Source organism: Trichoplusia ni, chromosome 1 (assembly GCF_003590095.1).
Source record: "Trichoplusia ni isolate ovarian cell line Hi5 chromosome 1, tn1, whole genome shotgun sequence".
NCBI lineage: Eukaryota > Metazoa > Arthropoda > Insecta > Lepidoptera > Noctuidae > Trichoplusia > Trichoplusia ni.
Window position 1 is genome coordinate 6,254,161 of NC_039478.1, and position 21,941 is coordinate 6,276,101.

General features: G+C 33.0%; 1 protein-coding gene across 2 annotated transcripts in view; it reads left to right on the forward strand.

The window, feature by feature from the left end:
- The first annotated feature begins 593 nt into the window (after nucleotides 1–593).
- LOC113492093 (cGMP-dependent protein kinase, isozyme 2 forms cD4/T1/T3A/T3B-like) overlaps nucleotides 594–21,941 on the forward strand; it is a 93,249-nt gene continuing 71,901 nt past the window's right edge. Inside the window, exons 1-2 of one of the 2 annotated variants that reach the window (XM_026869421.1) lie at nucleotides 594–665; nucleotides 17,272–18,014. In XM_026869421.1, coding sequence (XP_026725222.1) covers nucleotides 17,527–18,014 — 488 coding nt within the window. In that variant the 5' untranslated portion in view covers nucleotides 594–665; nucleotides 17,272–17,526. Of the gene's footprint in view, nucleotides 666–1,516; nucleotides 1,700–17,271; nucleotides 18,015–21,941 lie in introns of those variants that run through there. The other variant, XM_026869411.1, reaches the window with a different exon arrangement.

Below are 21,941 nucleotides of genomic sequence, written 5' to 3' on the forward strand. Positions count from 1 at the left end.
TTTAGATTACAGTTTTTTTACTTTAAATTAATCTCATTCTAACACTACTTTGATACACAATAATAGTAACAGAACAATAATTATATGAGTTATGTATTTAATTTTATTTACGAGATATTCCGAAAAAAAGAAGGAATGATTGTGTAAATACACAAAAAAGGTAGATTATCTATTTTTTCAAAGTCAAAAACATGCACTAAATTGTAAATGTTTGCTCTTTCATAAAGGTGTCATTGAACTCTTGTCGGTACACATTTTTTGTGAACTGGAATGTCATCTCTAGCTGAGATGAGAACATCCGACTCGGGGAAAAAGTATGTTCCCAGCATAGTATTTTATTTGTTATTGGTTTTTAGTAGTCTAAGTATATTTAGATGTTCAACATAATGTGTTTTGTTTTGTGGGTCGTACCTACTAGACTTCATAGTACAAAATAACCTGCGTAATTTTATTATAGGCTAATAAGTTTGCATTGTGCGGGTATAATCCTAAAATAGCAGTTTCCTTGATGATTTTTTTTTCATTTAGTTTGATGGTACTTAATAAAACCCTTTTTTTGTTACAGGTAATAGAATCAACATAAAGTTTATCAAAACGCCATCTAAGATTCAACAAAAGAAGTAATTTTAGCGTAGTATCACTACTCGATACTAGATGGCGCTTTTGTAAGTGAACATTCAACAAAATAATATTTTAGTTCTTAAAAGTATTTTAAGTGTGCTATATTTCTCAAAATAATTGCCGTTAAGGATTGAAATTTATAAATGTAATTTGAATAATCAAATTAAACATTTTTTATCAATAACGTCTTAATAACAAGCAAGAATTGTTGACACCTATTTCTAATAGATGGCGTCATAGAGTATTGAAGTTCTAATGAAAAAAATGAAAAATAAAAATACATGTTATAAAATTGCAATTTGAAAGTTAAGAAGTAGTAAATATTAAATAATGTAACAAACCTTACGAATGAAATATTTTAGAAAGATGTGCAATTCATTAAAGATTAATTGATTGATTTAATTAAAGCAGTTAAGAACAATAGCAAGAACGGCCTAACAAGGCAAGTCTATCGAGATGAAAACATTGATAAAATACAACAAAAATTATACTTTTCGATAATTTTCTTGAAACCGCTGAACACTAAACATTATCGTACTTACACCTCAAGACTTAAAATGATAACAATAATTATAAATAAATCACTTGAAAATAATCAATCACAAAGCATTCGTATTTCAATCAGAATAAGTTATGCTACATTTTAGTGGCCACAGTTGAAGACAGAAATAGTGTTGTCAATTGCCATTTTTGTTGTTCGAGTAGGCGTTTCGTCCTTTGAGTGTCTGATTCGGTCTGAATCTGTCCGACTCTGTCTGACTCCTCCGCTGGCATCAGTTACGCGCGTCCCGTCTAGTTGAAAGCAGTAAACCTTACTGGGTGCACATGTCGGCTCAATATAAATTTATTGTCCTACGTCTTGAGGCACTAACGCACGTCCCATGCTGTTAACGAAGTGACACTTAAAGTAGAATTGTAAAACGTATATTGTGATAAGGCTATTTTTGGATATCAGATCAATCGGTCTCTATCGCCTTTGATTAATTTGTGAATCGAGTTTTTTAATCAGTGCGGAATTTGTGTGGATTTTGTTGTTGTGATTTTTGAGTGACTTTTGATTTTTTTTTGGTATTCATTGGTAAGATTGTTTTTTCTATTTAAATTATTTTTAAACATACTCGAAAACCTTTACGTCTCAGTTCAAGAGAAATCCTTTTTATAGAAACAAATAACAAAACTACTCACAAAAACAAAGCATTTTTTAAATCTTCCTTTTTCAATATTTTTATTTTTTTAACGAAAAACTTAATACCATGATAATTACACAATAATACTGATGCCTAACAAAAAAAAAACTTAAATTACGTTGTTACCTTTTCAAACTAACAAACATGACACGCTCTGAGCTATAATTAGAATTAATCACACTCGATCACTTAACACGACAATCACATATATTGACTTACCGGTGTTTTCTTAGTCATAAATGTAATTATTATAATTAAAACAATTATTCCACTAATGATTTCATAACGAGCTTTCGTATTCTTGTTAAATAAAATGTTATAAGGTAACTTGTTTTAACTTGAAATTTAATGACTGTTATAAAGACTTGAACTAAAATGTATTAAATATTTCTGATTACATTGCAATAACAATATATTTCTGTTTCACATAACTTGCATTGTTCACTTAAACTATTGAAAGCTTGTATTCAGATCTATACATAGTTATTTATCAGAAACACTCAATCGAAAAACGAGGATAATCTATTGCATTGAATCCAGAAACTTCTTGTTTCACTCCAGCACTTCGTGTTTTTACGTACGTACGTTTGTAGGCATATTAAAAGAAAAACAATATTTCTTCTTGAGTCCAAGTGTAGGACATTTCCACTGTTAAGTGCTCGCTTTTCCGAAACACGTAAGAAGGCTTCTTAGACATGATTAATATTTGTACTTGTGTCAAAGTTTGGTCCGAACTAAGATTCAAGCAAATGCGTACCTAATAGTATTGAATTAAATTAAATTTAATGCACATTTACCACAGCAGATTTTAAAAATAAGCTCTGATTTTCTGCCACCATGCCACGTCCTTAAGTAACAGAATAGCAAAGCGGAAAGTGGAAGCGAGACAACGCACTACACAGCGTATAGCGTCATCTCTTTTCCACAACAGCACCAATATTACTTTAACAAATATTGGTAAGACCTCAGAACCTCGTTTAGTTTTTCTCGTCGCTTATGACGCGTATCAATTAAATCGCCCTTAAAATGTTGTGATAAGATACGATTAATTGCCGGTCGCCGTTTGATCTCGTTGCATTCGATTGTTCCAGTATCTAACTGGCTCTGCAGCTGTGCCTGTGGCCGCTGATAAGCACATCTACTTGCTATGTGATAGCTCGAGGACAAGTTGTTCAAAATTAATACATAGATTTCGAATTTACGATGGGTTTCGGTAAAGTCTGAATTGTAATATTTTATTTTAAAACTAGCTGTTGCCCGTGACTTCGTCCGCGTGGTTAGAAGATAATACAAGTTATGATTTATACCTGCCCTGTTTTTTCCACATTTTCCATTATATCTTTGCTCCTATTAGTCGCGGCGACGGTATATAGCCTTAAACCTTCCTCTTTGAATGGTCTATTCAATACAAAAATAATTTTTGTTTTTTTTCAATTTGAACCAGTAGTTCCTGAGATTAGCGCTTTCAAACAAACAAACTCTTTATATATTAGTAAAGATAAATAAAAAAAAGCGCGTCTAAGCGAGTTTGACATATTGTTAAATATAATAAACCATCACGCTGTGACTAATAGGAGCTAAGATAAAATGGAAAATGTGAAAAAAACCGGGCAGATATACCTAAATCATAACTTATTTCTTCTACCGACGGGGACGAAGTCGCGGCCAACAGCTAGTTTTTTATGACTAATTAAAAAATTAAAAAAATACCAAAAATTTAAAAGTGAAGTGCAATGACCTTTATCTTTTATGATTAGATACTAATTCGTGGACCATATTGCGACATCTATTTCGGTGATCGACCAAAAGATAAGGCTCATTTGCAATTACTTAATTAAAGAAGCGAGAGATGATGATTTTCATTGATTAAGAAACAAATGTCTTATTTTTGACCGATATATCTAATCTATAACACACTTTTGGCCGAAAATATCTCATATTTGACTCCATCAAATTCTAATAATTCAAAATTGTTAAATTTATACAAACACTACTACAATACCAAAAGAACGATTTTTTTGGTAAAAAAATACTGTTAGGTCTGAAAAAACAATACACATACTAGAATAATAGAATTAAATCAATTCTAAATTCAATATCAATTGCTAACTGCTAACCAACGTATAAAGATACCAAACTGCATATGATATGAATAATTGTGATAATTCCGCTCGACTATTTGCTATCAATAATGCGTGGGTTCAAAGAGTTCCATATTATAATGCCTCCGTAACCATGATATTACATGAATGCAGTTTATTGTGACTAATAAGTCTTTAAATCATCTATACTGTATATTATTTGCTGCAAAAAAAAATAAGTTTTTAAAATGAATATGTTACCTGTCAAATCTGTAATCTATCTTTGTAATGACTGATCATTGACTACGTTCAAGTCAAACTTCCCTTAATAACTTCTACTGGTTAAAGTCATTTATAACCGATTGAGTCGTCAACGAATGGTCCAGAGTCTGGGTGTCTTTGTGCATGTGTCTTGAATATTTGTGAACCCGTGAGACAAGCATTAAATTCCTTAGTTTGGGTTGGTTTCAAAATTATCATAATTATGATATATGTTTCTGTATAAATCGGAAAGATTGCCGTCAAAACACTCGAAGATTCAACTTTGAAATATAATATTTTTATTCCATCTCAACCGAGAAGAATCACGTGGTAATTCTAGGCATACTATACGATGTCTGTTTTGTATGTATACCCGGTAACATATACCTACATCATGTTTGTGTGTAGAGTTGTGTGTATAGCAATGTATCGGTATCACGAGGTTTCAATTACAACCGACTCGCTAAACGAACTGCCGGCGGCATTAATACGTCATGAAGCTTCTATTTAAAAGACAATTCACGTCTCTTGAACTCGATTAGTTAATCGATAAATTAGAATTCAAATAATTCGAGTCGATTAGAGTTGAAGCGGTATTTGATTTAATAGGTTCTTTTTGTGGTAAGCTTATGAATAGTCACGTGATAAATAAGAATCATACAATCGAAGACTGAAACTGAACGATATTTTGCTTCATCTTTTCTATCAATTAACAATATTTTTTTTTAAATGTCCGAAATATAAAGATTTTATAAAATGAAATCTTAACATGCATCTAAACATTGCATTGAAGCTAATATAGATTCATCTTTCAATAACCTTTTGATCGAATCAACATGATACTGTCAAAAAAGTCATGTTATATTTTCTCTTAGAAAAATGCCGTGTCATTTACTTACATTGCAGATATAATCTTACACTATGGAATACTATACGAACTCTAAAAATACTGAAAACGTAACTCATCCGGTATTTTCCGTAGAAAGAAAGATTATGAGATGACAAATCACGATCTATTAAAAAACCGACAACTGTCAATTCGTATGATCATGTATTCGGCGATTTAAAAGATAAAAGAGATAAATAAATGTACTCACGATACTATGATGGGAAATCCCACACGTTGCTGGAATTTTCTTATATTTATCGCTCTAGAGTGGAAAATATATGTACCCAAGTTAATTCTGACTAGAAAAATAGCTGCGTTGATAGCCGAGTGGTTGAGTCGCGGGTTCGATCCCCGCATAGGCCAAGCATATTTGTGTGATCTACGAAGGCTTGTTCTAAGTCTGTATGTCTTGCGCAAGTGATTTTTATTTTTGTAAGACCCCCGCGACACAAGGATTACATTTTGTGCTAAGGGAGGCGTTTTTTTAAAGTGAAATCGAAAAATTGTTTCTACATATTTTATTATAATGTATACGTATATACTTATAAAATTGACTAAGCAAATACGGTTCATTGAATCACAAAACCATTTAACCACTTACACATTTCAACCAATTTGCCTCATTAAATAATCTACGAGCAAGTTTGGCAGCGGCAAGTTATTAAAAAGTTGACCACGCCCTTTGGCCACTTCCAGTGTAATACAGACACCTCGCTGTATGAAAACTGTCAATCAAACGAGAGACCTTTCCATAATACGTAAACCTGATATAAACCTGTATCGCTGACGTGAAATAAAACCTTTTTTAATAAACATTTTGAGAAAAATGGCTACGTTGTGTTAACGCAAATATAATAAACAACAGTATTGCTTTTCTCCCCCGAAAATTCAAATTTAGAATTTTCTATTGCTAAAAAAGTAAACCACTGACAAAGGGCGAGAGATTTTTTTATGAAATCAGAACATAGAGAAATGGTGATTAATGTATTATTTTTGTAATTAGTTCTTTAAGTTTCTTTTTAAAATTTCCTGTGCCCATAAGTAAGACATATTCAGGCTCATTTTATTTCCTTGTTGCTTTACAGCCGATCTTAAAAAGCTTAATAAATTCAAGAATCGCTCTTTATTTTTAAAACAAACACTACTGGTTAACGTTTTTGACAGTTATAACGAAAGCCACATAAAATAAAATATAATATGCCGTTATAAAATAAATGTCAAAAATAATAATATAGCAATAAAACGAACGACTTTATTTAACTTTTAATAAATCGTTGGTAAAGATAAATGCTGCTGAAAGTTCACTGGTTCTTTTAAATTACTATATTTATAATATTTATGTATTTTTTTATGAAAGTTGATACTCAAGGCAGTTAGGTTTTAGATTATGTCAATATTTGTCTTTTATAATTGAAAAAGTGGCTTATTATCTTATAACTCAATATGTTAATTGACAACTTTTGGCATTATTTATATTTTATAATAATAATAATGGCTGCGGAAGTAGGAAAAAATATATTACTTTTATCCCTCTTTGCAACTACATATTTATTATATTTTTCACAACGTTGTCCAGGCGTTTTGAGGTTGTTAGACTACTTTAACACATATCAACCTGTTCTAAATACTATATTATAGATATTTTTCACAAAAACACAAAATAAATTGTTATTTCTCCTGTCTGGGTATCCAAACCAGACCTGCGGTACAACCAAGGCCAAGGATACAAATTTACTATTTGATAAATTACTTATCAAACTTATCACAAAAGAAAAATCTAGAATTCGGATATAAGTAATGATGAATTGTAAATATATACAAATTGTTCTATCTATATACAATCTCGTCGTGCGCACTTTGTCTATTTGACAAGTTAAGATCGATCTGATTTATTATTCTATTTGTGATTTACTATTTGATCTCAATGCCATGTATGTTAGATAATATATTATATTCAGTGTTAGCCATTTTATATTCAGTTTAAAAGTTATCTTGGAAATCAAAGGTTAAAGCAGGCTGAAGCTTGTGTTATTGCATGACTGCACATTGAAAAAATCAGCTAAATTATCTCTCTTATTTTATAATGTAAAAGTTATATAAAAGTTGTAAAAGAAAAGGCATTTTGAAAGGAAAAGCGAAGGCCTTATCCTAGCAGGATCGTACAAAGCTCTATGAAAAAAGATATTGTTGTAATAAAATTTCGACTGACTACTAGAAATACATTTCTTACAATTTTCAGTAAATTTCATTTCATCTTACGTCTGTAGGTATATTTATTATTAAATAAACATCCTTTTATGAAGTATGAAATAAATAATGTTAGTGCGGAAGTAAGACTGTTTATTAAATCTCGCGGACGTGACGTAACACCTTAGAACTAAAATCTTTTTCATGTCTACAATAAACATTTTTGAAAATTCTTGAAGATTCCCGATGATGAAGGTGTTAATCAAAAATAAATTTCTTGTTCTATCATCTCAAATTATCACAAATGAGACAAAAGCAAAGGCACATTGTCATTGTGGCTATAACAAAGCAAGCGATCCAAACATGAAGATCACATTTTAGCAGTCCATGTTTGTGCGCCTGCGCCGGTTTTAAACAAAGACTTATTCTTTGGGATCCATTTTAAAGACAAATAAGATAACTTAATATAATTATTCGAACATACAAGAGCAAATTTTTATTCCACTGTTAAATAAAACTACGCTAATTATGTGGAAAATTTTCAAGGGATTTGAGGATACTGTCAATTTAACATTGCTATAGAATGGAAAATTATTAAAAAAAAATGTGAAATGATATTCCGAATGACAAGTGACGTGACTGAAGTGTCAGTTCATTGGAGCGATTTAATTGGCTTTGGAGCTCGAAGAAATTAAACTTGAGCTTTTAATTAATAAAATAAAGAATCTTTATAAAAAAAACAAATGAAATCTACCTTGCAATTGTCTTTTGGATTAGAGTAGATATCATAAGAAATAAGGGTCTTTTTTAAATTAAACAATTTTTTAATCTAGTACGTGTTCTATTTTGAAATAACCTATTTTGTAAAAAAATCCGGAAACAAAGTTTCTTCTGCGCTCTTTTATGAGAACACTTCCTATCAATAGTTATCTGAAATCATTCAAATGTAACGGCCGTCGGGCAGACACGACACCTGACGTCGTAATTGCGTTTATACTTAAATAAAACGCTTCGGTAGTTTAGTTATGACTGTAAAATGTACGTGCATATAATAATAAATATGAAAAACAGTGATATAGATTGAATAAAGATAGCTTTATACTTATATTGTCTGAAATATTCAAAGAAAGATGACGTAGTTAACATCATGAATCATATCTTTCTTAAGAAATAGACGACTAGCACTTAGTCCTGTACCAACTGTACCATGACTATTTACTAGACAACTCAAACCAAAAAAACATTATTTAGTTTTCAGAACGTCATGTCAGTTAGTGAACCGCGTACGAATTAATTTCTGACTTATGAAAAGGAAAGAGTTTATAAATGCCAGTCTTTCCGAAGAAAAAAAACATATTAAACAAAGATCAAGTAAGCTACTAAATATCCACTAATTTCGATAATTCAGTGAAATTTTAAACCCACAAACTGAGTAGAAACAGGAATAGCCGCGGCATAGTCATGTATTGTTCAATTAAGCGACACGGTCACGCTTATTTCATGCAGTCTGCTTTGACAGCAACTGTTGTGTACATTGTGCGTTGTATTCAGTAGACATTTGCCCTAAATACAATGATAAATGTTTTGTACAGCATACGATTCTTTTATATGTATATTGACGTTTTGTGTCCGGTTTTACTATTAAGCGTGCGTTTGTTAAGGAAAATGTAAAGGTAGAGTTCTAAAAAAATAGGCTAATTAACAACTCCATATATTTAATATGGGTATGTTCAATTTTTTTCTTTTTTTTCTTCACCGTTCTGCATGTGCTGCATTGTGCAGTTAATTTATTATCAAATGAATTACAATATCGAAAAAAATCGAGTAGTCAAACACTGGTACTTAGCTGAATGAGATTAGACTGGCAGCCGATCCCCGACATACTTTGGAAAAGGCTAGGATTATGACTAAAGTTTCCTTCTGGTACTGAATTGAATCCATTCAACACATATTCTTGAATACCTACACTGGCATTTCTCAGTAGTGTTATATCAGAAATCTTAATAATCCTTTTGCGTCTCGCAAGCTGGACTGGCATGCAGACGTGCAGGTCATAACAAATAGATTTATTCACAAACAAGAGATTACCTGATCAACTTCAAATGAACATAAAACGCATCAGGTTTTGTTATAAAAGGCGATCGTCAATTGTTTAACACGAAAAGATGACGTTTTTAATTTCTTTCTAAATTTTTAATGGCGATAATTTCTTCCTTAATATTATAAAGGTACGGGAATTTTATGAGCAATCTCAACATTGCCTTGTAAAATACCGAGCGATACACATTTATCCACGTTTTAATATACTTAGGTTTTTTTTTGTTTGTTTGATCGTTCAAGGGTAGCTTCAAAGCCTTGCATGACAATATTGACAATGCAATTTACAACTATAAACGACTTGACCGGTTTTGATAAAATTGGAATGGAGTGACATTTAAAAACATGGATTTTTTCAATCTCTTGATATTTTAGTATTTTGCTTTTATTATTATTTAAAGTCAAAGCCTAATGTGTACCAGTATCTAGATACACAGGTTATTTCAACTCTACAAGTCACCACATACATGCATATATCGCATTAGAATCACAATGAGCAATTACGCTAATGACTGATTTAGCTCGTTAGAAGTTTCCGTCCAAAGACTAACGGGCTCGAATAAAAAAACTATTAATATTATTAGTTATTAATAGCCATAATTTAGCCGGCACGTGTTAAAGAAAATGAACAGGCGAGTCAGTGATTGATGTAATTAATACAAAATGATGTGTTGATTAGGTTGTAATTTGTTTGTCTCATAGTACGGTAGCTAAGATATATTGAAATCCGACTGATGTAAAACAAATGTATGCGGATGGTATACTTTTTTTAATAGATGATCACGTGGGTTTAGGTTTTAAATTAACTTCGAATAGATGATGATCCATTGACTTCACATTTTGAAGAGTTTGTTGTATCTCTATTTGTTATTTTTTTATGTTTACTTAGCTGGAAATAATCAGCGTCGTTGGTTGCTGCTAGTACCGTAGCTGTTATTAAAGTATCTGACAAATTCTAAAATTTGCATTTAAAGAAGTCCTTATTTTGTTTCATTTCCAGGTCTTTTTTTATTTCACGATGTATTTTTTTTATCACCAATAAATAATTAAATACTCCTTCATTTTATTTTCGAGATAATATTCTTTACCGCCATTGAAGTCAGCATGTCGACGCCTTCACCCAAAAGCGGTGATGTAAAAGTCGGACTTAAAACGTTTAAAATGTCTCAACATGTGGTCAATGGCGATTAATCTGTCAATGACCACCCATTTCGGGTACAAGTTCCGTCTTATGAGCTTAAGCACTGTACCGACTGTCAATCCAAAGTCTTTACAAGAACCAGTATTGTGAGCTCTTTAAGGAGGATGGTTGTGAATGTTAAAGAGAGATAGCACTAAGCATAGTGTTGTGTTTCGACTCACCTCCTCAATAACTACAGTCCCGCTTTAAGAGATCGTGGTAAGCATGCAAGAGACAGGCCGTAGTAGTTCAAGTTTACAAAATATGAGAAAACGAACTTTAACGCTTCGAGTTTTTTTTATTTGGGTGACTTCTAAAACAACAAAATTAATATGTTAAGAATAACATATATTCCTCACATCATACTATTAGTGCTATATCATACAGCTCAACAGAAACACTCGGATATGAATTATTTTTAAAAACAAAAACGTACAACCGAAAGACGACTTAAAGAAATTTTAATTCGTCTAAAAGAATCAACAAAATCGGTTCATTCTGTTCAAAGTTAAGAGGCGACAAAAAGACGATATCTTGAGAACCTCCTTTGAATTTTGGTCTGTTGAAAACAGTTGACTATCGTAGTTACTTGACATAAAAGTTGGAAGTGGCCCAAATTCGTACTCCTTAATATTCGTCTCCAAAGTCAGTGCACACGAACCTGTGTGGCTCAATTATTTAATGACCCAAACCGTTGCGGAAGTCCCTTATTCTGACGAATATAATCTAACTGTCGTATTGACACACCGCCGACTCTTGCGAGAGCTATGAATAAAAATAGGACAGCGATCGGTTTAAATCATGAAAGCATGCTTAAGGAAAATTGCCCTGGAAATGTGTAATTAATGTGTCAGAGAATATTTCATTTGACGCTGTAACAGGTTTAAATTCCAATCCAACATTTAATTTCATGAGTTATGAAATAAGAATTTCGAACGGTTTCTCTGTCGGTGCGAATTACAAAGAGGCTGGTATTCGTATACATCAAATGTGTTAATTAAGGTATCTGGAATATAGTGTTATGAAATATTCAATTTTGCGTCTACCAAATTTTGAGACAATATCGCAGAATTACTGACAAAAGCTACCGACGCCATAGAGGCAAACGATTAACTGATCAAAACAACACTAAATTGTTATTAAACACTTTGTTTAATAGCCTACCAGACAATGAAGAACAATTATTCTTAATTCCAAATAAACGCGATTTCACTAAACGCCACGTCACACACACAGCCGCCTCGTTACTCGTAAATCACATAATTGTACATGTGACAACCCTGGAGATAAAGAGAATTGAATTTAATTGACTGTTCTAAAAATAGTCCGGGATTTAAACTAACAGGGCTGTCACGTAGACGAAGCGTGATGAGGCCCTTACGAGTGCATTGTCTTGTCTTGTATGTGATATCTTGTAGTCTTTTGTTTTTGTTCCCGATCCTTGATGGGCTTGATTGAAATAGGTAGCTGTCTTTATTTGGAAATTAGGAGTTATTTTGTTCGATGATTCATCGATCACCTAATTAAGCAGTGATTCTGCAGTTGTGGAAGTGAAACGGAGCGATACTCGATGTAGAGCTGAATCTTTTTCCGACATCTGCATTTACTTATTTACTAGCTTTTCGGTCGGCTATATCGCATTTCCAAGAGAACTCTTCAAAAGTCCGGGTTATAAACTATGCTTTGCTGCTCAAGGTCAACTCTATCCCTGTACCAAATTTCATTAAAATCAGTTCAGTGGTTTAGACGTGAAAGCGTAACAGTCAGACAGAGTTACTTTCGCATTTATAATATTAGTAGGGATTTATTTATTAGGATACCAATTAGAACGGTAGGTATATATCAGTATATCACAAAAACAATGTTGTACCATGAGAAAGTGAGTTATAATAAAGTCACTCAGTCATTAAAAGGTGATGGTAGAGGTCCAGAACCTATAGATTCATTATTGTTCGGCATTACCCGCTTCTTTTGAAGTGCTCGATACATAACGATACATAACTATCATAGTTTTATGGTCCAGTTTTGATTAAATACTACGATGAAGTCTTAACGACTATTGCCACGATATAATCTATATTCGAGACAGCTGTACTAAAGTGCCTAGATATGCAATCCTCAATGCAAATGGTACTAATAAGTGCATATTAGGTACAACTTTATCGTATTGAATGGCATGAACTAACTACGTCAATTGTGGTACTATTGAAATCTTATCTTGCAGTTGCAAGTTTTAATTAATACAGAATTGTATTGTATGGTTATATTAGAATTATTATTGAAACATGTTTTATTCAAAATGTAGAGTCGCCGAGTGATATATTGATACAACTTTTGTATAAAAAAATAAAGTGTAAACATAAAGAAAATTATCTAATTATCGTATATCATGTTGACAGTTCTAAAACAAGAATTACGTAATATTAATCAGATTTATTTCGATCTTAAAGATATTTCGGTTCTCATTAAAATAAATGAGGTGTTTTAAAACTACAACTAAATTATGCTTTCCGCTGATGACTAGATTATTTACATCTCCTGTTTAAAAACTAATAAGTTACTTGTAGAACGTGCGAAAATCTGTAAAAAAGCTTTAGGTTAAAGTAGGTATCGAAAAAGGAAGTCAAAATTTCACAATCCTTAATACATTGCGCTATCCTAAAATAGTAGTGATTCAACATTAATATCAAACTAAATGTCACTTAGTCGGTGACATGAAAAAGGGAGTTAGTCTGAGACAAAGGCGTAGGTAATAGTCGCCTTATATTATTAGAATTGCAATAATTGTGATTTTGTGTCTAGAATAAACAGAAGTACACATTTTAGAAGCATATAAGTATAAAACTTTGAATCCAATTTTGTCTAAAATTATATATCATTATAGCGCTAATATAAACAATTATTAAAGAAAATTGACCCAAAAAATGAACTCAACCCATGCAATTATTTTATATGACGATACTTTTAAATAGTTTTATTGGAATTCACTGATGATTTAGAAAAAAGTTCGTCATTACTATGAACAGAAGCCATATGTTTAATATGAAGGTTATCTATTCAAACAAACTGTTTATTAGGAGCATTGGTTTTCCCATGCAATAAGTTGGTGTTAATAATCGCCCTGTAAAACCCACTTTCGACTTGTAGCAATGAAATATGACTCGGAAAGCGGTTACGCACGTAATTGTATGTGATATAAAAGTGATTTATGTATGGAATTAGTCTCTACTAGAAACTGGTATTAAAACTAGTCAGATCGGGAGATATAGTCGAACAAATATACGTTTTTAATATTGACATGCGCGTGCACTTAACGTCAGTTTCGTAGGACATATTCAATTAAGCCTTAGGTCTAGATTGAGTGAATAAAATTGATCGGATTTTAATGTGCTTTCTTGAACTGTGTTTGATTATTCTGTAAAGTCCGCCCCTCTAGCCAAGTGTAATTTCTGGGATCGTAAAAAATAACCTTTAAATATACGGAAATAGTATTTCATTTCGCTTAGTCTTACTGATTTTCTTTTATCATACGAAGTCATGAAAGGCCACTTTCCAAACTTGGCCAAAGGAGTGCCAAACTTCTAGTGACTAAAACCCACCCATGTTCCTTCCTTTGCCCTTCTTGCACCGTGGCTACATTTTGCTTTTACTTTTACTCTTACTGTCATATCCATCATCTCCGTTTTACGCGTACTTATCAGGATTGCCCGACTACATTGTCATTTTAAAATTCTGTGCGATGCTTTCATTCTGCACAGAATACAATTGAGGAGAGAGATTTCACAAATTGATACTTTTATTAATTAGGGTAAAATAAAACCTAACAAGAATGAAAAAGAGTAAGAAATTACATGTTATCTTAGAGTATAAAGAAGCCAAGCATAAAGGTCAAATTTAGGATTCTTTTAAAATTTTCCTCAAAACCCTTTCCAGAACATGAGGTCAAAGATGAAAGACAAAATAACTTAAAAGTCGTCCATTTATTTAAAAACTGTTCAATTAACTTTTAAAAAATAAATATAAATTTAAACATACAACTTAAGTGTGCAATACTTTACAGTGGAGATCAATAAACATTGTTGTAAGTTTAAACATAGCTTGTTAAACAGATTTAACGAGTAGGTACGCAAACACATATTTGGAACTCGGTAACCAGGCGAAACAAGTTTCGGTATCGAACAACGATATTGAAGGGCGAGTCAATCTGCCAAGATTATCTGAACATCCTTAGTGCTTTTACGTTCAAGTTCATGTAAAGATGCTTAATCCTTTGCACAGAGCACACATTAAAAAAGTCTTGAATAATCGCTTACTAACCTGCTTTACACGTCCACTGTGCAGTGTAAAATCGTAATTAGAACAGCTACTTGTAAAATTGTAAGGTATTAAATTGTGGTCATTAAAATAATTAGGTACAAATAAACGAAATGAATTCTTATAGGCGACGGGCGTGGCATACCAAGCTATATTCAGCTGCATTCCGCCATTGTGTGCATATGAACCGCCCTTTACCTTTGATGATATTTTATGTACACCCACCGGAACTAAACAATTAAGTACGGAACAAGTACACCTACTGAATAAACTGGAGTAAGGCCGTTTATGATTAACATTTCATTGCGTCAATGCCTTTGGTTCGTCCTTAGAGAAATTGTGAATGTTGCTTTTGAAAATATCTATCCTTTATCCGATTAATGACTGGCATGAAGACGCATGGCTGATACTGTCCGTCACTGAAAAGCATGACGTTACACAAATATATTATGTACTTGTAAAAACGTCGTAAATTTTAAGTTTTACTTTAGAGGAATTCGGGTAATAGCTTTATTTAAGTTTCCCAGAAAAATCCACACGAGCAACCGATTCCGAACGTCTGTAAGTGAATATTAAATAAGATATTAAAATATTTCAGGAAAATTTTGAAGTTCGTGCATACAGTTATGAATTCTTCATACGAAAATTAGTAAAAAAAATCATATGGATTTACATTTGACATAGATTGCTAACCGAATATTATATCGTCAAAATCAGCTTTGTTTAATAATAAATAGTTATATGCTTATTAAAGGAATTAAAATTTGCTTACAGTTCAAAAGAATACTCATCGATTTCTTCGTATTGTACCAGTACCGAAAGCATCAATTGTCTTTTTCTGTCTGGCTTCACTGTTGGCAGGGCAGCTGTCTCTTCATGTCTGCCAATTAAAATTAACTACATACCACTGTCTCCATTTGTAAAATTAACATTAATAGCATCTGATGAAATTAATAAAATGTTTTATCCATGCAATGTTTGTTTCAAACTATTGCTAGTTTATTCCTGTAGGACTAAATATCTCTATCGGTTTTAATGCCGAATTCTTCTTTTGCATGCTCTTAATTCCGTCTTCGTGCATTTCAATATTTACGTTCATCTCGCTTTGATATGACAATTTCATTAGTATTGGCTGTTTGCCCTGGGTCTGTCGCTTCCACCTTATTTTCTTCAACAACAATACTGTTTGTACAGTTAAAAGTGTCTGCCTTACTTTTAAATGTCTTTTCTATATTTAACTCCACTTTCTTTTTAATTAAGCCCAAATGGCCTTAATCGTGTTTTTGTAATGAATTCCAAGCTATTTTTATTACTAGGCTATTTTAAATAGCATTCATATCTTAGTCTTTATTTATTTGTGTTATTATTGCATTTCAATCTTTCAAATGTCAAGTGTCCAGTGAGAACTGATTTCTCAATGCAGAATCTATTCAGATACATTAACTTATCTAGCTGAACACATGTTTGTTTATGACTTGTGATTTTAATGAACCGGTTTCATATATTTAAATACAGTTTGAGGGATTATCTGTAGTACTATTATTACTTGCTATATGTGCATCAATATGCATACTTTGCATTACGGAAAATTTGTACTCACGTGTTTATCGTAAACAGCCATTAGTTTTGAGGCCAGCGTTAGCAATGACATTTTCTTGCAGTCTATCAAAGAGCAATTAACGGCTCTACGTACTTATGCTTCCTATCAAAACCGTTGTGTTGTCTTACTCCAAAGTAAACGGTTCAATTGATTTAGTAATATTGTTAAATCTTTACAATATCATATCAATTGTCTGTCCTCGTGTTATGTCAAATAGAAGAGATTGTCGATAAGATACGTGCGGTCATGTGGCAGACCGATTGCGTATGAATCAGGTGATCAGTGATCTTACTTACCAGATGTAAACAGATACAGCTTTATCGCCCCTTAAACTAGGTACAATGATAAGGTAGCCATTGTATTTAATGTCAGTTTGGATGTAGAGTTATGTTTTGATAAAACACGTCTTGTACATTCTCATGAGCGCTTTCATATATTTTCTCAACAAAAACAACGGAAACATTAGTTTCTGTGTTAATTTAATTAGCATAAAAAACAGTTTCTAAAATAAAATGGTAAAAACCTATATTTTCTTTTAAGGCTAAGTTATTTCAGTCGTTTGCTATTTTAAAAGATTTGTCTGGCCTATCTAATTCCAGATTACATTGATAATACTATCTAGAATTAGGTAGATACCAACTCAAATCACTGAATCTCACTCTATTTGTTTTGATGGCACTTGAAAAAAGTATCATTTCAAAACTAAGTTCAGCATGGATTTAACATTCATTCTGCTAGGTAAAAAAAATTATATATGAATGTTTAGTCTCAATGAAATGTTGTTTTTCTTGGTTATTATGATTATGTACTTGATAAGTAGTGTTTGTAGTAAAGCAAGAAAATAATATTTTCAGGGCGGTGCCGAGGCACGCGGGGCTGACTCCACGGCAGCGGACAGGCGGCGCGCGCGTATCTCCACTACTCCGCTCGTCCGCGCCCGCGCCGCACGGCTCGCACGCACCCGACCACACGCATCCTGTGCCCTCCCGAACCGTACTCGCGAACCGTTACCAAACAACCGCAGTGACAGTGGACATAAAACTACCTTAACTATAACAAAAACAAGTGAAATCCTCAGTGATTCCGTTTAGTGCTCGGTAACCGAGTGAATGCGCGTGTGTTTCGACACCCTCTGCTTTGGATCGTCACAGCGAACAGCTGCTGACGATGAGCCGAGGGCCTTAGTGAACACTGGTGGAGGAGCGCTTACCGTGGCGCCTACAGTGAACGGCGATAGACGTGCTTTAAACGAGACTTATAGAGAGATCGAATTAAATGGTATAATGGGGACTCCTAGCGCTATGAACGCGGATTCAGAGAATTGTGTTGCTAATGCAACGATGGCGAACGATATGCAGCCTCTCATAGAGAGGATCCGAGAACTGGAATCGTTGCTGAAGCAGCGAGACCAGGAAATGCTGGAACTGCGCTCGCAACTCGATAAGTTGCAGAGCGTGTTCCCGTACCAGCAGTATGCCCGAGGATCGAGAGGTCCCAGGAAGCAGAGAGCCCAGGGTATCTCTGCCGAGCCACAGACCAGCTCGTCTCTGCAGGACCTGACTCACCAAACATTCCCTATTTACGACAAGAGCGAAGCGTAAGTATCATTTTGTTATCAATACTCGATAAACTAAACAAGTTCACATTCATGAGATAACGAATAAATTAGGTAATGTATTGCTACAGTTAACAATCATGTTCAATCGTATTTATTTAATAGTAGAATGAAACATTATACATTTGGTCGTAAGTCGGTAAAAATCTTGACTGGGCAGATAATAGTTCATACCTTTTCCGACTGGTGGGAGTGAACGGACATACTCAGAGTGTTAATTAAGTTGCACCTGTTGCGTGCAAACCGATACTTTAAATAATAATACACATAAAGTACAATGCTGGCGTAAAATCTTGCGTAATCCCTTGACAGACCACCGGATCTAGTCTTAGTGACACTAGCTTTAATAATTTTGATAAATGACACAGACATTTGACATTCCATTTGTCGATTGCGTTTTGTTTGCAAACAAAGGAATCCTCCAATCAATCTTGATAATGACGTACTGTGTAAACGCATCGAGCTCATTCCAATTCCAAACATCGATAAGATCATTACAACGACATAGATATTTCAAATTTAAATACCTATCTAGGAATGCTGTCACTTCGAAAGTCGGAAGATTCAAGTGACCACGTGGAACGTTAGATTGTTTATTTAGGTTAATACCACTTCAAATGGTGCGACCGAAAAAAAGATCTAATAATAATCAAATCAGAGCCGTTTAAGAACAGCTAATAAAGACAGACAAAGTTAATGAGATTAGTGGCACTAATGTCCGAATTTCCCGAGCAAGTCCACATAAATCACAAAATTTTCATAACGTAGCTGGAATATTTGCAGATAATCTCAAATAACTTGTAAACAGTTTGCGTCATAATATACAGGCGAAGATAGTTTGCATCGCTTCAAATTGAAGTGACGACAGCGTTAATTTTTGAATCGTGACGGACAAATTTAATGGCCACAAATTAGCGTAATAACCTCTAATTTAGTTATGTAAATAGTTTGACATTCTTGTATAAATATCAACTGAAATTTTAAGGTCTTCGATATTTTCTTCGACAAGTAGAAAAAACAACAAAATTAGTTTTATAATTTTATCAGATTCTTTCAAAAACTTCCACGTGTTGAAGTCTTCTTAGTAAAGTAAATAAACTAATTAGTTGACATTTTGATTACTGTTGTGTATTTTGACAACTTGTCTTATAAAAATAGAGTATAGTTTATGACATAAGATTCACTTCAATGTAATAAATTGATAACCCAAGAAATGTTTGTATACAGTAATCGTAACGCTTTATAATAAAAAAACAACTGACTGAAAGTGACAAAGGAGGAAACTACTACAATATTATTTTTTAAAAGAATGTATTATGGTATTCGAATTGTAAAAATGTACTGACTTTTTAAAAAGGAGCAATATTTTAAAGGCATCAACGTGGCTAACTTAAAAAACAAAAAGTCAAAATAATACATTCATATATAAAAAATCCATTGATTATTTTACACAAAGCTTGCTTATCAACGGAATCTGTTACATGGTATTAGTATGCTTAATCAGAAGCCATTTAACCGACAAATGCAACAAAACGAGGTGTAATAGTGTGAACGATATCATGAATTTTAATATACCCATTAGTATTCGAACCGATGTCATATGGGAAGGAATCCAAGCCCATGTCATTTATCCTTCGCGTTTACCTTCATCAACAATATTCAGTCGCAAAAACAAACTGCAAATTAAATTGATATTACGCATAATATCGCAGTTATTTTAATTAATTTGACATTTATGGGCTTCATTCTCGGCTCAATTAGTATGTGGACATAAGTTTGCGATTTTATTTTAATCCTAATCGATATTCCAAAGTTGATCTGAATCTCGTAGTAGGCCTACCATATTCCGCAAGTACTTGTGATGTTACGATTTTGTACCGCGTTCTTGAAAAGGTACGAAAAGATCTAGATAAAGTTCTACGGGTTATTCATTAGCATTTATTAGCAGTTTAAAAATACAGTCAAAATGTGGCGGTTCAAGGCGAATAGATAACCTTTATGATTGTCCTTATCATGTCCCATCGCACTCGTAGGCTTCAAACGTTTTTATTCCGCAATGTCACATTTTTTATTTGTCTTTAGCTGCCGGTTATGAGTTTTTACCTCAATCTGTTCTAAAACGGAGGCGAAAATTTTAACCTTTCAATGTAAGGCGGTCACCATGACGGTTGACATTTACTGAGACAGATTTGTATTAACCACAAGGGCTAACAGAATATAAATTGACTCTTGGTATTCCAAGAAAACTGAAGGCATCAAAATAATTATACCTATGTGCTAGTAGGGTTAAATTAATTTTGTATAGCTGTATCATTTTATGTGACCTATTGTAACGGGGCTCCAAAAAAGAACTTCTCAAGAAATCAATATTCGAATTCGAATCTGGACTGACCCGTTAATAATGATAATTGTCATTTCATGGCTCCCCTTTTTTGCTATTTAACTTGCTTTTTTTATGGTATTTCACTGGTAAGGTCAGCCAAGGCTAAGGTCGTAACCAAAAGTTTCATCAAGACTTAAATTGTTTTCTATACCCACTTTCGACGAAATAAGTAGGCGGCTACCCAATTTATCTCCAGTCTGTATTCACATATTTATCGGCCCAATGGATATTAAATAACATTTCTGTACCACTTATCCCTATCAAGCCTTTATAGATCGTTGGAATTTTGTGTCCACATGCATTCAGTTTGTCATAAACTACTATCAGCTGACATCAAATATTCTAGGCACGATAATTTGTTGCTGTTTGAACAGCAATACGTCACAAATAATAAAAGATTAGATTCAATAGTGATAACAGGTGGTGATAATTTCGTTAATGGTGGGAATTATGATTTTATTGACATTTAGTATTGTGTTAGCGTGATAAAGAAAGCGTATGCTTTTGTTTCTGAAGGTGATCTTGACAAAAAGGTGAATGGTGACACACTGTCTCATACACTTCTCTTTTTATTTCATTTAGTAATAACCATACTCGTGACAATGAGGGTTCAATATGAGGTGACATTTCAAACAGATTCTTCTTCATTAACAACATTCTTTAAAGTCTATCTTTAAAAAAAATTGTGGTTTATAGTAACCTAACCTAACGGCGACTCGAAACTGACAATGTTTTAATATTCTGCCATATATAACATTGGTTATATGTTCATTAAAATTTAATATTACGCCCGCCTCATTCATGACAAAACAATAAATGTTTGTCTTTGAACTATACAATCGGACCATGAAAAGCCAGAATAAATAAACGCAACGAGCTGGAAACTTAGTTCGAAATATGACCAGTTATTGTATCCCAACTTGGCGAGGAGAAATCTCGTTTTCTGACACGCTCCTTACAGTTTAATTGGTAGTATTTACGAAGTTATTATATTTATTTCAATTAAATAATTCTGAATAAGGTTAATAGCATTTTGCAAACTTTTTGCTCCGAAATTTATTACGACGAAAACATTACAGCTGTGACCATAGTTTTACTGGTTCTAAAAACATTGATGTGATATACGTTTGATCAAAATGAAAAACATTTGAATATTCAACAGCCGATAGCTTACACTATTACCATATTTTAAGTATTTAACGTGACGTATACGAAAGAAACACATGGAATGTGCGTAGGATGAAGAATTGAATGTTCAAATGATAGAAAGACAAATGACTAGCAACAAAAAACCTGTTGTTTTATTCTTAACATTTAGGCCCAGTGTAAACAAGAAATATACGTACTCGATGGTTTTGTCTCCAACAACACGTGCCGTTTTATGAACCTCTATGAGTTTTATGGCTTTTATCGCGTGGAGACTAAGCATAAGCAAGACTAAAGCTAGCGGTGTATCGGACTTGCTTTGCCTTGCCTCCGAAGGTTTGTGACAAACATAAAATGAATATTCAAACTAGAATATTAAC